General features: G+C 46.4%; 2 protein-coding genes across 5 annotated transcripts in view; one reads left to right on the top strand and one right to left on the bottom strand.

The window, feature by feature from the left end:
* Positions 1-14,969, bottom strand: part of TERT (telomerase reverse transcriptase) — a 159,899-nt gene extending 144,930 nt beyond the window's left edge. For all 3 annotated transcript variants that reach the window (XR_012220872.1, XM_073549864.1, XM_073549865.1), the window contains exon 1: positions 14,634-14,969. Coding sequence is in view for 2 of the 3 variants with exons in the window: in XM_073549864.1 (XP_073405965.1) it covers positions 14,634-14,846 (213 nt within the window). In the remaining variant the exon portion in view is untranslated. The remainder of the gene's footprint in view (positions 1-14,633) is intronic.
* Positions 14,970-15,079: 110 nt separating this feature from the next.
* Positions 15,080-16,311, top strand: part of CLPTM1L (CLPTM1 like) — a 156,071-nt gene continuing 154,839 nt past the window's right edge. For both annotated transcript variants that reach the window (XM_073549867.1, XM_073549866.1), the window contains exon 1: positions 15,080-15,234. The gene's annotated coding sequence lies outside the window, so the exon portion shown is untranslated. The remainder of the gene's footprint in view (positions 15,235-16,311) is intronic.

The raw sequence follows: 16,311 nt of genomic DNA, 5'->3' as shown, positions 1-16,311 counted from the left end.
ACACGGATCTCCACAGTCTTGCAAAAACGCAGCTCTTTGACACTGCAGTCAGTAAAAAAAAACAAGGTATGTGCATGAGATTTCTGAAATATCATAGACTTTGCTGGTACTATGAAACACAGCTGAAAATTTGCATTAAAAAAAACTCATCAAAAACGCAACGTGTGAATATAGCCTTAGGGTTATAATTGATTTTTTTCTGGGATTTAATGTTTATTGGTCGGTTATTAAAAAAAGATTATGCTTACTTTTCAGTTAACTTAGTTATCATTACTCCAAAGAGATTATAAACACCACTTTACTAATAGTCATATTCTTTTCATATTGTAATAAAATGACGAAACTTGAAAAAAATGTATTCAAAACTAGCATGTTTTATGTCAGTTTTTGGCAAATAATAGGACAAACAGAGTTATGTATTTCAAGTATTTTTGTTAATGTTCATGATTATGGCTTACAGCCAATGAAAACTCAAAAGTCATTACCTCAGTAAATTAGAATACTTTATAACACCCACTTGAAAAAATTATTTTAAAATCTGAAATGTTGGCCTACTGAAATGCATTTCAGTAAATGCATTCTATTATACTTGGTCGGGGCTCCTTTTGCATCAAATACTGCATCAATGCGGCATGGCATGGCGGCGATCAATCTTTGGCACTGCTGAAGTGTTATGGAAGCCCAGGTTGCTTTGATAGCAGCCTTCAGCTCAGCTGCATTGGTGGGTATGGTGTCTCATCTTCCTTTTGACAATACCCCATAGATTCTCTATGGGGTTAAGGTCAGGCGAGTTTGCTGGCCAATCAAGCACAGTGATACTGTTGTTTTTAAACCAGGTATTGGTACTTTTGGCAGTGCAGACAGATGCCAAGTCCTGCAGGAGAAGGAAATCTCCATCTCCAAAAAGCTTGTGTCGACATAGGGAAGCATCAAGTGCTCAAAATTTCATATTAGACGGCTGTGCTGACTTTGGGCTTGATAAAACACAGTGGACCTACACCAGCAGATTACACTGTGCTTGATTGGCCAGCAAACTTGCCTGACCATAACCCCATAGATTCTCCCCTCAGCAGTGCCACAGGCTGAACGCCTCCATGCCATGCTGCTTTGATGCAGTAATTGATGCAAAAAGAACCTTGACCAAGTATTGAGTGCATTTACTGAATATACATTTCAGTAGGCTAACATTTTGAAATTTTTTTTCAAGCTAGTGTTATCATTGGCTGTAAGCCATAATCATCAACATTAACAGAAATAAACACGAAATAGATCACTCTGTAATGACTCTAATATATAAGTTTCACTTTTTATATTGAAGAACTGAAATAAATTAACTTTTTGATGATATTCTATTTTTCTGAGATGCACCTGTATATATTGCCCTGCCAGGCCTGGGGTAATGTCCAGTATTCAGACTCAGTCTGGAGCCACACACACACACACACACACGAGGCTTCCTCCCTCCCAAAACACAGACCATGTGCCAAACAACAGCCTCAATTATATAGGCTGTAACCACACCCAATGGTGAGGAATATGGGTAGCCAGACTCGTTCATCTCTCATAGCGCTTTCATGCACTAGGGAAAATACTCCGGGTTACATCAGAGACAAGCCATCTCTGACGTATACTGTACTTCCCATCAACTATGCGACCAATAGCCAGACTACATACCTCCCCCTCTGCCTAAAGCCGTTTGACTTGGCTCTTTCTCCTACCAGACAAGGGATCCTCAAGAGGGCATCAGCATTACCATGTAGCTTCCCTGCTCTATATGGATGCTGAAAACTTGTAGGGCTAAAAACCAAAGTGTGACCCTAGCATTTTCCCCCCTTTGTTTCCCTCATCCATCCGAGTGGGGCATGGTCGGATGCCAACTTAAACTTACGTCCTACCAGAAAGACCCATTACGGTATTAGCGCCTACTTCTTAGCCAATTACTCCTTCTCTAAGACCAAGTAATTCCTCTCACATGAGGATAGCTTCATACTCTGGTAGAGAATAGGGTGCTCCTTCCCGTGTATCTCCTGGGAAAGGACTTCTCCTACTCCAATATCTGAGGCATCTGTTTGGAGAGTAAACTCTTAAAGTCAGGGGACACCAGAACCAGTTGCATATACAGAGCCCCTTTCATTTCTTGAAAAGCCGTCTGTCTCTTCAGACCATTTGACTACTACTGGTTTTGTCCCCTTAAGGAGGTCAGTCAGGGGAGCGGCCATCAGTTCGGGAAGAACCTCCTGTAGTATCCCACGATCGGTCCAACTTGCTTCTTGGACAACCGTCAAGGCCATGTTTGAATTGCCTCCACTTTACGGATTTAGGGTTTTATCTCACCTCGACCCACTACATATCCCAGGTACTTGGATTCTTCTTTCCTCAAGGCACACTTCTTCGGGTTTATTGAAAACCCCGACTTCCTTAGAACATCAAACACAGCTTGGACCTTTTTCAGATGACTCTCCCAGTCCGGGCTAAAAAAAAAGGAATTAGACCTACCGATAATTCTGTTTCCAGTAAGTCCCTCAGGACAGCACCATGGAGGTAGTCCTTCCTTGACCTACAGCGGGACTGGATCACAGAGAGGTTAAAAGGCCCCTCCCACCTCCACCATCCAGTGTTTTTTCAAAGTACCACCGAGGATGGATGGAAATGGTCTAAACGCGCCCTTGCAAACGCGTATATAAGACCCTTTAACGGCTCCATCCCAATCTCGAGCCATGGTGAACTGATGGATGAACAATCTGCCAGACGATCGATCCCATGCAAGCCTTAAGACAAACATAAGGGAGGGAATTAAGGGTGCTGTCATGAGGGACTACCTGGAAACAGAATTACCGGTAGGTCCAATTCCCTTTTTCCATTATGTCCCTCCGGACAGCACCATGGAGAATACCAAAAGCAAAGGTCCCAGGATGGGTACAGAAGCCCAAAGATCAAAGTCCTAGGTAAGAACCAGGCTAGATATAGAAATTATCTGAAAGATGAGAAGAAATATAGATATCGAAAGGGATCTACAAAGGTAATCACCGTAGTGAGTGTCTGATATATGTCTACAGTATAATGGCCAATTTCAGTATGAATGTGGTAAACAAGATCTGCAGCGGAAACAATGAAACACACCTGTTGTACCCCAATACCAATAATGAACCGCAGAGAATTAGTTATTATGATAGATACAGTTGTGGCCAAAAGTATTGACACCCCTGCAGTTCTGTCAGATAATACTCAAGTTTCTTCCTAAGCCACGCCCCCTGTGGTCACATGATCGTAGGTCCTTGTACTGCTAACTACTTTCAGTGTCGCAGGTCATGTTGTCTGAACTTTCCCTGCAGTATCGGACCCCGGGTCCTCCCGTAGTCTGGGTGAGTTACCCTGTTCAGCCGCGGCAGTCCGCCGGCACTGACAGGATCCTGATACCTAGAGGTCCAAGGGCTAGCTGGTTATATGTGAAAACACATCTCAGCATATGAGGCTCTAGGCCCAGCTTTGGCACAAAGGCATGAGACTTGTATCAGCCCAGAGGCCTAGGCTATCAACACAACATTCCACCATGCACTCACCTGTGCCTGCTCCACACCTGCTAAAAAGACATGGGGAACTGGTAACGCCGAGAGCCTACCATGGAGGGAAGCGGCATCCGGTCAGGAATGTTGTATTACTGACAGTGATTTCCTCTCCTGTGCCCCACGAGATCCAGGAAACTAGCCCGTTGCCTGTCTCATTCTGCACTTTCTCGTTCCGCCGTGGAACGCACGCCAACCTTTTATCCTGGCGCCCCGCTCTGACGTCACCGGAGGCGCGACGGCCTTCTCCACCGCGTGATTTCCGGAAGTAGCGGTGTTTTGCAGGCCGGCATCAGAGGCGAGAACCTCCCACCGGGAGCAGCGGCTCAACCCAGGAGAACCGCTCGACTGGTCTTTGGGGCAGAGGGACCCCCCCCCGGGGAGTGCCGGCCCTGGGCCACTTGACAGGGGGGGGGGGGGGGAAGGATTGGAAGCGCCGCATGATCCCCTGAGCCCATCATGCAGGCTGGCTGAGGAACCTCTCCAGGAGGTGTCCCGCTTGACAGGGGGAAGAGAAGGCTGAGAACCCCAATCCCTGAGACCATCTGGTACAGCGATTGATGGCTGATGGACCTTTACCCAGAGAGGAATCAGCCACGGACCGCCGTAAAACGTTCACAGGCTATCACTCTAGGAGCAACCTCTCATACAACCGTCCCCTGTTGCGACAGGAAAAACACTGGAGGGTGGAGGTGCCTTTTAACCTCTGTGACCCTGTCCCGCTATAGGTCAAGGAAGGACTACCACCATGGTGCTGTATGGAAGGATGTAATGGAAAATACCGATATCATCCATATATGCAGCGGCGTATTGCTTATGGGGTGCAAGGATTCTATCCATAGCTCTATGGAAGGTCGCCGGAGCCCCTTGCAGTCCAAACGGCATCCGGACATACTGGAAGCATTCGTCTGGCATAGAAAATGCAGTCTTCCCCTTGGCTTCCTGTGCCACGGGAATCTGTCAATATCCCTTTGTCAAATCCAAAGTGGCTATGTAAATTGCGGGCCAAACTCTCTCGATTAGCTCACTGACGCATGGCATGGGATGTGTGTTGAACTTGGAGACCTCATTCAACTTCCGATAGTGGTTGCAAAACCTCCATTTACCATCAGGATTTGGGACCAGGACAATTGGGCTCGACCAACCACTCTTGGACCGCTCAATGACTCCGAGTTTTAACATGCTCTCTACCTCCTTTGAGATCACTGCTAGACGGATCTCTGGAATCCGATAAGGCTGCACATTGACACGCACACGTGGCTCTGTCAGAACTTTGTGTTCTATGACCTTCTTGCACCCCGACAATTCCGAGAACAGGTCCCTGCACTGCTCTTTCTGGATCTTCGATAGTGCTATGGCATAGCAAAACCTCCAACCTCTCCTTCTGGGTTGCCCAGCAAGCACAGAGTTTTAGCTGGCTCCCTTTCTTGCCAAAGCTTGATGAGTATGACATGGTAGACCTGATATGGTTTCAGTCTTCCAGGTTGAGGAATTTTATAATTTGCATCACCAAGCTTCTCCACCAACTCATACGGCCCTTGCCATTTGGCCAAGAACTTGCTTTCCACTGTAGTAATTAGCACAAGAACTCGGTCTCCTGGATTGAACTGCCTCACTCTGGCTGACCGGTTGTAGACCCTGGCCTGAGCTTCTTGTGCTTGGAGGAGGTGTCCTTTTACGATGGGCATCACCTTTGTACTCCCCTGCTATATCAGTGCCACGTGATCAAAGATGCTTCTGTGGGGTGTGACTTCGGCTTCCTTGGCTATATCCAGGAGACCGTGCGGATGTCAGCCATACAGAAGCTCAAATGGCGAGAACCATGCGGAGGACTGTGGAACCTTACGGATGGAAAACAGATATGGTAAGGGAGAGACCCAGTCTCTACTGTCTTTCTCTATGGCTTTTCTCAGCATGCTCCTCATTGTTTTATTAAACCTTTCGACAAGGCCATCTGAGGATGGTACACTGAAGTCATCAACTGGGAGATTTGCAGGACCTTGCATAACTACCTCATCACCTTACTCATAAAAGGTGTTCCCTGGTCGGTCAAGATCTCCATTGGTAAACCTGTCCGGGAAAACACATGGACCAATTCATGGGCTATACTTTTTGCGGAGGAGTTTCTCAGGGGAATTGCTTCAGGGTAGCGTGGCATAGTCCAGAGTGACCAATATGTATTGATGTCCATGAGCAGATTTCACCAGGGGACCGACCAAGTCCGCAGCAATTCTCTCGAATGGCACTTCGATGATGGTCAACGGCACGAGGGGACTCCGAAAGTGAGAGGTGGCAGCGGTTAACTGACATGAAGGGCAGGCTCTGAAATAGTTTAACCCCTTTACCTCTGAGGTTGGTTTGCACATTAATGACTAGGGCAATTTTTAAAATTCTGACCACTGTCCCTTTATGAGGTAATTATCAGGAACCCTGCTGCAGACTTACAGCAGGAATCTGTGCACATGTTACAGAAGGACAGAGAGTGTGTGAGGAGCGCTGCGGTGAGCTTACCTGAGACACATGACACAGAGCCAGACGCCGAGTAGGGGGCAGAGCCAGACGCCGAGTAGCGCCGGAGAGTAATCTGAACGTGCCAAAGTCAAGCCGGGAGGTCGATAAAGTGCCAAAGGGTGAGACGCTAAGAGTGGTCAGGACGTAGCAAAAGGTCGGGAAGCCGGAGATAGCGGTGCAGCACAAACGGGGCAGACAGGTGGAAGTTAGAGTACCAAGCCAAAGGTCAGAGCCAGAAATAGACAAGCAGAGTCACAAGGCAATGCACAGAATGAGAAAACAGAGTGGGTCCTACACAAGAAAGCAATCGGACTAAACAGTAGGCAATCACACAGGGGGTCAGACACGCAGCCAAGACAGATGTATCACTGACAAGGATCCCCAGACAAAGACAGGTAAATATAACCCTCCCCAAAACAAAAGGAGGCCATACAAAATTAACCCTGAGAGGACAGGGAAGGAACCCTGTCCACAACCATGACAGTAATAACTCTGGAACACTTTTACAGATCTTGGTGATTCTGACAATGATTTTTCTTGACATATTGTACTTTATGTTAGTGGTAAAATTTCGTCAATATAATTTGCGTTTATTTGTGTAAAAAAAAAAATAGTTAATAAACATTAGGTCACAAAATAGTTAAACAACATTTCCCACATGTCTACTTTACATCAGCACAATTTTGGAAACAAACTTTGTTAGGAAGTTTTAAGGGTTAAACATTGACCAGCAATTTCTCATTTTTGCAACAAAATTTGCAAAACCTTTTTTTTTTTTTTTTAGGGACCACCTCACATTTGAAGTTACTTAGAGGGGGTCTATATGGCAGAAAATGCCCAAAATGACACCATTCTAAAAACTGCACTCCTCAAGCTGATCAAAACCACATTCAAGAAGTTCATTAACCCTTCAAGTGTCACAGGAGCAGAAGCAACGTGGATGAAAAAAATGAACATTTAACTTTTTAGTCACAAAATGATGTTTTAGCAACAATATTTTATTTCTACAAGGTTAATAGGATAAATTGGACATATAAAGTTGTTGTACAATTTCTCCCGAGTACGCCGATACCCCATATGAGAGGGAAAACCACTGTTTGGGCGCTCGGCAGGGCTCGGAAGGGAAGGAGCACCGTTTGACTTTTTCAAACCACAATTGGCTGGAATTGAGATCCGACGACATGCCGCGTTTGCAGAGCCCCTGATGTGCCTAAACAGTAGAAACCCTCACAAGTGATCCCATTTTGGAAGCTACACTTACGGTTGTAGTCTCTCTTCTTTCTTTTTTTTCAGCAGGGATTGTGGAGTCACAGGCTTCTGTGGCACCACAAGGCCCAGCACAGCAGGAGATCTAGCAGTGTGACCGCTCTGCAGGAATCCTCAGCTAATGTGAGGACCAGCAGAGGAGTCAGAGAGGTCATACAGCTATGACCTATCATTGGTGTGATAGATGATGACATCGATCACACCAATCAGAGCTGACCCTGGAGACGCCGGTGTTACTAGGCACCAGTCTAGGATCGGAGCTCACATTGTGTTATGCTGGCGGAACGCACCAAATAAAAATGATAATGAGGTGCGTTCGCAGACTGGGGTCCACCGTGCAGAGATCGTAAACTGCTGCTCGGTAATGGCGGAGACTGTACGGCAAAGTAATAGATAAACAAACGCGGGTTAAAGTCACCCGGTGTGTACAGTGGTGAGTTCTGTTGCTTCACAGAACCGCCTTGCCACAGAGTGTAACTACCGAAGCCTGTTAAAACTCACAGGCCTTGGTCGGATGAGTGCTAGAATACGGTCACAGGACTCTGCCCCAGAGGCACAGGGTTAGAGTCCCTCTAGACCACTAGCGCTTGGCGCCGCAGCTGTGGTGCCGGAGAGAGCAACTGAAATATAAACACGCTTGGTGCGCGCTGCACCGCTCTGGCGGACGCCACTAACCTCCCTGATTAGGGCAAGGAAAGTGCACAACTTGCGCACAGCACCACTACTGGCGGTTGCAGCTACTTGAGGCGGTACAGTGGTGCCTTATAGCTTGGCGTAAACTGGTGCTAGCATGTGTGAACAGGGAGCACTGCGGCGCTAGGCAGTGTCCCAACTCAGCTCTGACTGTAAACTCTAACCATACCCACATGCGTATCAAAGGGAAGGGGTTTCATAATAAGTCAGTCAGCATTTCACAAGCATCCATCAACACACACACCTCTACCAAATACTGTGTATACTAGCGCATGGCCGAGCGGCCATGCGGGCCTTTTATAGCAGCGTCCTTCCGGGACCAACCTGATGGTCCAATCTGAGCTGGAGAAGGACCTGAGCACGTGACCTCCGATCTCCAATGAGAGATGGTCCCACGGGCATGCTCAATAGACCGAAAGGAGGACTTAGTCCCGGGAGTAGCTCACTGCTGACCAGCATGCGTTGCTACAGCTGGACCTTAGGTGGTGGCAGCAGCAGCAGCAACCAAACCCACAGTGCTAGTCTGAGCAGAGCGCCGGGCTCGATGAGTCTGCTGTGCAGCCTCCTCTGTGGCCAAAGAGGAATGGGAGACCACCGAAGGAAAGGCTTGGGATTCCTGCTGTGCAGCGACAGGAACCTAACATGTTCATGTAGGTTTTGATGAATCTGGTCCTGTGTCTTAAATCACTTATGCAAAGGCAGTTCCCTGTGGCTTTCCCCTTGTGCCAATGCCTTTGACTGACAGGTCTCTACCTATGAACACTCATAGGAAGCTAAAGAGAACCCCATGAGTCTAGAAGTCCCCTGGGGGACTGGCTTTTATCATTCTCCTGCTATGAGATTTTATCTTACATTGTGTACAACTGGTTTCCATGGAGTTGGCCATTAGAGCCTAACAAAGTATGAGCAGTAATTACAGCTAATCTCTCTTTAACTACTAAGATATCAGTCAGCTGTTTCCAGACCATGGATTTCTACACAGCAGTTAACTCTCAACTCATTCCTGCTCCTTGTCGGCTACTGACCTGTTTTCAGTCTTGCAAAATCACAATTCCTGGCCCTCATGGCTGGCAGTTTCCAAAAAAGTTCTAATCACAGCTCTCACTTTCCATTTTTTTGTTAGTTCAAAGAATATGTTAAATCGATATGGAAGTATAACGATAAGTGTAGACTTCTAAACAACAATACACTGTTGATGTGTCACAGTAGCTCCTGACCAGAATTGTCACTCAAGAGGGCCGCCCACTCCCTCCCCCAGAAACCAGGAAATAAGGAATCTGCAGAGCTGTGTGCAGCTCAAGATATAGCTTGAGATTACTGCTTTACGCCGCAGCCCTTTTTCGTTTTTGCGTTTGTTTTTCGCTTCCCTTCATCCCAGAGCCATAACTTTTTTAATTTTCTGTCAATATGGCCATTTGAGGGCTTGTTTTTTGAGGGACGAGTTGTACTTTTGAACACCACCATTGGCTTTAACATATTTTGTACTCAAAAACGGAAAAAAATTCCAAGTGTGCTGAAATTGCGAAAAAAGGGCAATTCCACAACTGTTTTTTGGATTTTTTTTTTACCATGTTCACTAAATGCTAAAACTAACCTGACATTATCAATCACCGGGTCATTACGAGTTAGTCGATATCAAACATGCATTGGTTGTTTTCCAAGACCTGTAGCGTCTCAATTTTTCGTGATCTGGGGCTGGAAGAGGGTTTATATTTTGCTTGCCGAGCTGAGATTTCTAATACCATTTTGGTGCAGATATGATCTTTTGATCGCCCGTTATTGCATTTCAATGCAATTCTGGTATTTTGACTTTTTTTTTTTTTACTACGTCGTTTACCGATTGGATTCTTTTTATATGTTGATAGATCAGGCAATTCTGAAAGCGACGATACCAAATGTGTGTTTTTCAATTGTTTTATGTTGAATAGCGTGAATCAGGTGCAATTTGAATTTTTTTTTTTTTTTTTTTTTTTTTACATTTTTAAAAATATTTTTTTTTTTTTTTTTTTTTTTACTTTTCACTTGCTTCAAGTCTCCATGGGAGACTAGAAGGTGCAACCATCTGATTGCCTCTGCTACATACAGGCAATGATTAGATCGCCTGTGTGTAGCAGAAATGCTCATAAACCGGCAGTGACAACCACAGGGGTCTCCTGCAGACCCCAGGTTGTCATGCCAACCCACGGTCATGTGACAAGGGCACCAATGGCGGGATTAGTGATGTTCTTCAAATCTAGTATAGTCTTTCAGCCTCATTTGCATATCACTTTACATGTTGATTTTGCACTAATGAAGGAACAGACCGACCATGTAAACGTATAGCTGTAATTTTAAAAAAAATAAAAGCTACATTCACATAAAGTTAGATACAGAAATATTTGGACAGTGCCCGAATCACGATGATTTGGCTCTGCATGACACTTTTTTTTTTATTTAAAATGAAAATCAGACGAAATTGAAGTGTAGACTTTCAAATTTAATTAAAGGGAATCTGTCACCTATTTTTAGACCTATGAGCTGCAGCCACTGCCATCAGGGGCTTACAGTATCTACAGTATTCTGTAATGCTGTAGATAAGACCCCAATGTAACCTGAAAGAGAAGAAAAACACATTATACTCACCGGGGGGCGAGGTCAGGTGCGGTGGGTGTCGCGGTCCGGTCTGGCGCCTCCCATCTTCTAGCGATGATGTCCTCCTAACTTCTGCGCAGGCATACTATGGCTAAGTGCAGACGTACATTTTAGCCCTGCGGATTTTTCCACGCAGAATTGAAGAAATCCGCAGGTCAAATGACCTGCATTTTTCCTGCGGATTTCTTCCGGTTTTTGTGCGGTTTTCCCCCTGCGTATTTGGAGAATGGAGCAGATGGAAAACCGCACAAAAGTAGTGACATGCTGCATATTGTGAACCACATGAAAACCGAGCGGAAAAATCTGCAGCGTCTGCACAGCGTTTTTTTCTGCAATTGACTAACATGCTACTGTACATCACAATGCGGATATGCAATGTTTCTGCACGGTAAAATCCGCTGGATATCTGCATAGTGTGCACATGGCCTATGTCTGCCCTGTTGAGGGCAGAGTAAAGTACTGCAGTGCGCAGTACTTTACTCTGCCCTCAACAGGGCAGACAAAGTACGCCTGCGCCAGTACTAAGGAGGAGGACGTCGTCGCTAGAAGATGGGAGGCACCGGACTGCAACACCCATGGAACCGGACTGGACCCCCGGGTGAGTATAATCCAACTCGTTTTTCTTATCTTTCAGGTTACAGAATGCTGTAGATAAGCCCCCGATGGCAGTGGCTGCAGCTCATAGGGCTCATAGTGACAGATTCCCTTTAAAGGGGTGAACAAAAATATCCTGAGAAATGTTTAGGAATTATAACCATTTTTCTACAAAATCCTCATTTCAGGGGCTCAAAAGTAATTGGACAAATTAACTTTACAAAAAAGAAAATGTTCATTTTTAATACGTTGTAAAGAATCCTTTGCAGGTAATGACTGCCTGAAGTCTGGAAGCCATGGAAGTCACCAAACACTGGGATTCCTCTTTTGTTATGCATTGCCGGCTTTACTGCAGACGACTTCAACGCTGCAGTGCAGGTGCCACGGCCACCACCTGCCTGCAGAAGGGTTTTTTCTTCAGTTTGTACAGCTATTCATTATGTAAACTAGGGGGCAGGTCAGTGAGGGATCGATGACCTGTCAGCAGTCTGCATTATGAATATATAATCAGAGCACCACATAAAGACCCCCACGAAGTACGAGCATATCATTAACTCAAAATAAAGATTAAGTTAAAGACCAACCACAAGACAGATGTTATCACCATTTTAATCAGTATAACAGCACCAGCCTGACACTATGTAGGTTACTGTGCACAATCTTGCCGACTGGTTCCCTTTAACAGCAGCTTTCAAATGGAAATGCAACACCTGAAACTGGCTCCAGATCTTCTACCTGCTTAATTGATGATGGCTTGACAGGGAAATAGTCCATTAACCCCTTCACGAGGTTTGGGATTTTTGCTCCCCTTCATCTCAGAGCCATACCTTTTATATTTTTCTACCAATCTGGCCATGTGAGGGCTTATTTTTTTTGTGGGACAAGTTGTATATTTGAACGGCACAATTTATTTTACTATATCGTGTACTGGAAAACGGGGAAAAAAAAAATCCAAGTGTGGTGAAATTACAAAAATTGGGCAATTCCACAGTTTAATTTTTTTTTTTTTTTTTTTACGTTTTTCACTAAATGCTAAAACTGGGAACTAACAAGGATGCACTACAATATGATCACTAAAATTTATAAGGTGCCACCGAATGCATGGAAACAAACCTGGTGAACATGTGCAAAAAGACCATGACATAATTAGTGCACACGTGAATATCCATATACGTATAATTTTATTAACATCACAAAAAAAAAAAAAAAAAAAAAAAAACACTCAAGGGTTAAAAACAATTAAAACCAACAATCCATGCCCATGTCCACTAGGGGACAGCTGTGAACTATACATGTATACACATACACAATCTGATGAACACTTCTGAATTGAAAAATACCGTAAACTTGACTTCTATGTGCAAACTATACATGTGTACACATACATAATCTAAAGAACACCTCTCAATTGCAAAAATACCATGTTGCTGTACATGAATACAGAGACAGCAGCACATCAATTAAAGAGGGAGTAATGTCTATAAGAGCACTAAATGGTCCCCTACACTAATTCTCACTAGCAGACAGAAAACAGCTAAGGCTAGTTTCACACTAGCGTTTATGAGCGCAGCGACGGCCTGCGCACGGCCGCCGATAAGCTCCACCCCCTGCCACGCCTCCTATGGTAGCTCCGCCTACCGGCGCATGACGCTGCGTCCCCTATCTTTATCACTGGGGGCGCAGGCCGTGCGCAGTATGCGTTTGGCGGCGCATGCGCCTTTTTGACGGTGCGCCGACCTGCGCCAAATGCAACCTGCTGCAGTTTGGTTGCGCCGGCGCACCGTCAAAAAGGCGCATGCGCCGCCAAACGCATACTGCGCACGGCCTGCGCCCCCAGTGATAAAGATAGGGGACGCAGGGCGCATGCAGCGTCATGCGCCGGTAGGAGGAGCTACCAGCGGAGGCGCGGGGCTTAGCGGCGGCCGTGCGCAGGCCGGCGCTGCGCTCATAAACGCTAGTGTGAAACTAGCCTAAAATAGCCGGAAAATATGTAGAAGGTATAAAGTGTAGCTGTATGCAGAATACCCCCAGAAAATGTCTCAAGTGGGACAAGAAGATAGCAGCACAAGGATATGATTAACCCCACGCAGTCCAGGCAAAAAGTATTGGAGGAAAAAGTCCCATATGTAAAGAGTCCTGAACGGGATTACCAAAGTGAAGTTATCGCTTGGAAGTACCGCCTGGTGGGGGGACGGGAGGTGGAGGAATAGGGCACAGGAGAGCCCCATGCGTATCGCTGCCGCACTGCAGCTTCGTCAGGGGAATTAAGGACGGGTGCACATTGTGATCTATAAATAGTAGATCAGTCTGACCAGAGACGACTCACCGCCATGTGGCTCCTGCTATGGGAGGCGGCCTCTTTCCTGATAGCATTGTGCTGCTAGGGCACGCTGACACCTGCCCAGTATCAGAATGCAGAGTTCCCCTAATATCACCTCTGTGTTAAGGATGGTCAAAACACAGAGGGTAGAATGAGCCATCTATGCAGAATTTTGCAGCATACTTAATTTTGCATTTTTTTTTTTTTTTTTTTTTTAGATTATGTGTATACATGAATAGTTTGCACATATAGTTCACAGCAGTCCCCTAGTGGACATGGGCACAGATTGTTGGTTTTAATTGTTTTTAACCCTTGAGTGTTTTTTTTTTTGTGATGTTAATAAAATTATACATTTATGGATATTCAAGTGTGCACTGATTATATGTCATGGTCTTTTTTGCATATGTTCCCTAAATGCTAAAACTGACCTGCCATTATGATTCTCAAGGTCATGACGACTTTGCAGATACCAAACATGTCTAGGTTCTTTTGTATTTGAGTGATGAAAACAAAAATCCAAAGTTTGTAAAAGAAAAATAAATTTTTAAAACGCCATTTTTCCAAGACCGGTAGTGTCTCAATTTTTCAAGATCTAGGGCTGGGTGAAGGCTGAGGTGTTTATTGATACAATTTTGGGGGAGATACAATGTTTTGATTGCCTGTTCCAAAAGTAATTCTGGAGTCCTGCGCAGGACGGCGGCTGAAGCCTGGCCGCGGAGAGCGCAGGACGGCCGCGGAGAGCGCAGGACGGCGGCTGAAGCCCGGCCGCGGAGAGCGCAGGACGGCCGCGGAGAGCGCAGGACGGCGGCTGAAGCCTGGCTGTGGGCAGCGGAAATGATCATCTGCTATGAACACCGGCCACAGGGTGGCGCTCTTAGCACATCTGCAATGACGAGCACAGGGTTCTCCTGCAGACTACGGTTGCCATGCCAACTCATCCGCGCACCACGGATCATGGGACAACAACACAAAGATATTTTGCACAACCGGCTTCAGTATCCACGCCACTTGTGGGACAGAGAGCACTGGGGCTGCAGCCAGCTCACAGCTCTTACCTGCAGAAAGCAAGTGGGCGAGCACAGTCTCTTGGCCTGTGGTGGGATACAGACCAGCAGCTCCGATAGGAAGCTCTTATATCTGTCCGTGTCCCCCTCCTGCTGCAGACGCACGCCGGGCTCACCGTCCGTGTGCAGGACGCGGAGATAATCACTAATGGTGTACACCTTCCCGTACACGGCCTGCAGGAGAGGCGGCCCCAGAGCAGCCATGTCAAACTGCGCGCCAACCGCATACACGCATGCGCAATGAACACACGTGCAGGTCAGCGCTATAGTGCTGTGAATGCAGCGTGTATGATACAGCAGCACCTCCCATGTAACGTGTAGAAGAGAGGACTGAGCACTCAGCGTGAAGGCTCAACGTCCGCCCATTGTACGGGGAGGAGCACCATGATTATCCCTGTATAACGGTCACACAGAGTGAACTCAGGGAACAGACATGCCTCCTCCATCATGGCCGCCGAGCTACGACAGACAGCACGCCGTCGTAGAGTATCACGTGGGAAATTGCATACGTCACTTCCGGGTTCCGCCACTGTCTTCCCGGTTTCTGCTCTGTCCCTCTCGGTTGGAGAGAGATGCTATATACAGGCGATAGGTGAGTCAGCCTGACAGCACAGTGTATGCACGACAATCGCGACGTGAATGTGTCATCTCCTCCATCCCATATGTGCTGTACACGGCCGTGTATGTGTCATCTCCATCCCATATGTGCTGTACACGGCCGTGTATTTGTCATCTCCATCCCATATGTGCTGTACACGGCCGTGTATGTGTCATCTCCATCCCATATGTGCTGTACATGGCCGTGTATTTGTCATCTTCTCCATCCCATATGTTCTGTACACGGCCGTGTATTTGTCATCTCCATCCCATATGTTCTGTACACGGCCGTGTATTTGTCATCTCCATCCCATATGTTCTGTACACGGCCGTGTATTTGTCATCTCCATCCCATATGTGCTGTACATAATAATAATCTTTATTTTTATATAGCGCTAACATATTCCGCAGCGCTTTACAGTTTGCACACATTATCATCACTGTCCCCGATGGGGCTCACAATCTAAATTCCCTATTAGTATGTCTTTAGAATGTGGGAGGAAACCGGAGTACCCGGAGGAAACCCACGCAAACATGGGGAGAACATACAAACTCCTTGCAGATGTTGTCCTTGGTGGGATACGAACCCAGGACCCCAGCGCTGTAAGGCTGCAGCGCTAACCACTGAGCCACCGTGCCGCCCATGGCCGTGTATGTGTCATCTCCTCCATCCCATATGTGCTGTACGTGGCCGTGTATGTGTCATCTCCTCCATCCCATATGTGCTGTACGTGGCCGTGTATGTGTCATCTCATCCATCCCATATGTGCTGTACGTGGCCGTGTATGTGTCATCTCCATCACATATGTCCTGTACACGGCCGTGTATGTGTCATCTCCTCCATCCCATATGTGCTGTACACGGCCCTGTATGTGTCATCTCCATCCCATATGTGCTGTACATGGCCGTGTATGTGTCATCTCCTCCATCGCATATGTGCTGTACACGGCCGTGTATGTGTCATCTCCTCCATCCCATATGTTCTGTACACGGCCGTGTATGTGTCATCTCCTCCATCCCATATGTGCTGTACACGGCCCTGTATGTGTCATCTCCATCCCATATGTGCTGT

Source organism: Dendrobates tinctorius, unplaced genomic scaffold (genome assembly GCF_039654945.1).
Source record: "Dendrobates tinctorius isolate UK_male_01 unplaced genomic scaffold, ASM3965494v1 ptg000162l, whole genome shotgun sequence".
Lineage (NCBI taxonomy): Eukaryota > Metazoa > Chordata > Amphibia > Anura > Dendrobatidae > Dendrobates > Dendrobates tinctorius.
This window is presented reverse-complemented; position numbering and strand designations above follow the sequence as displayed.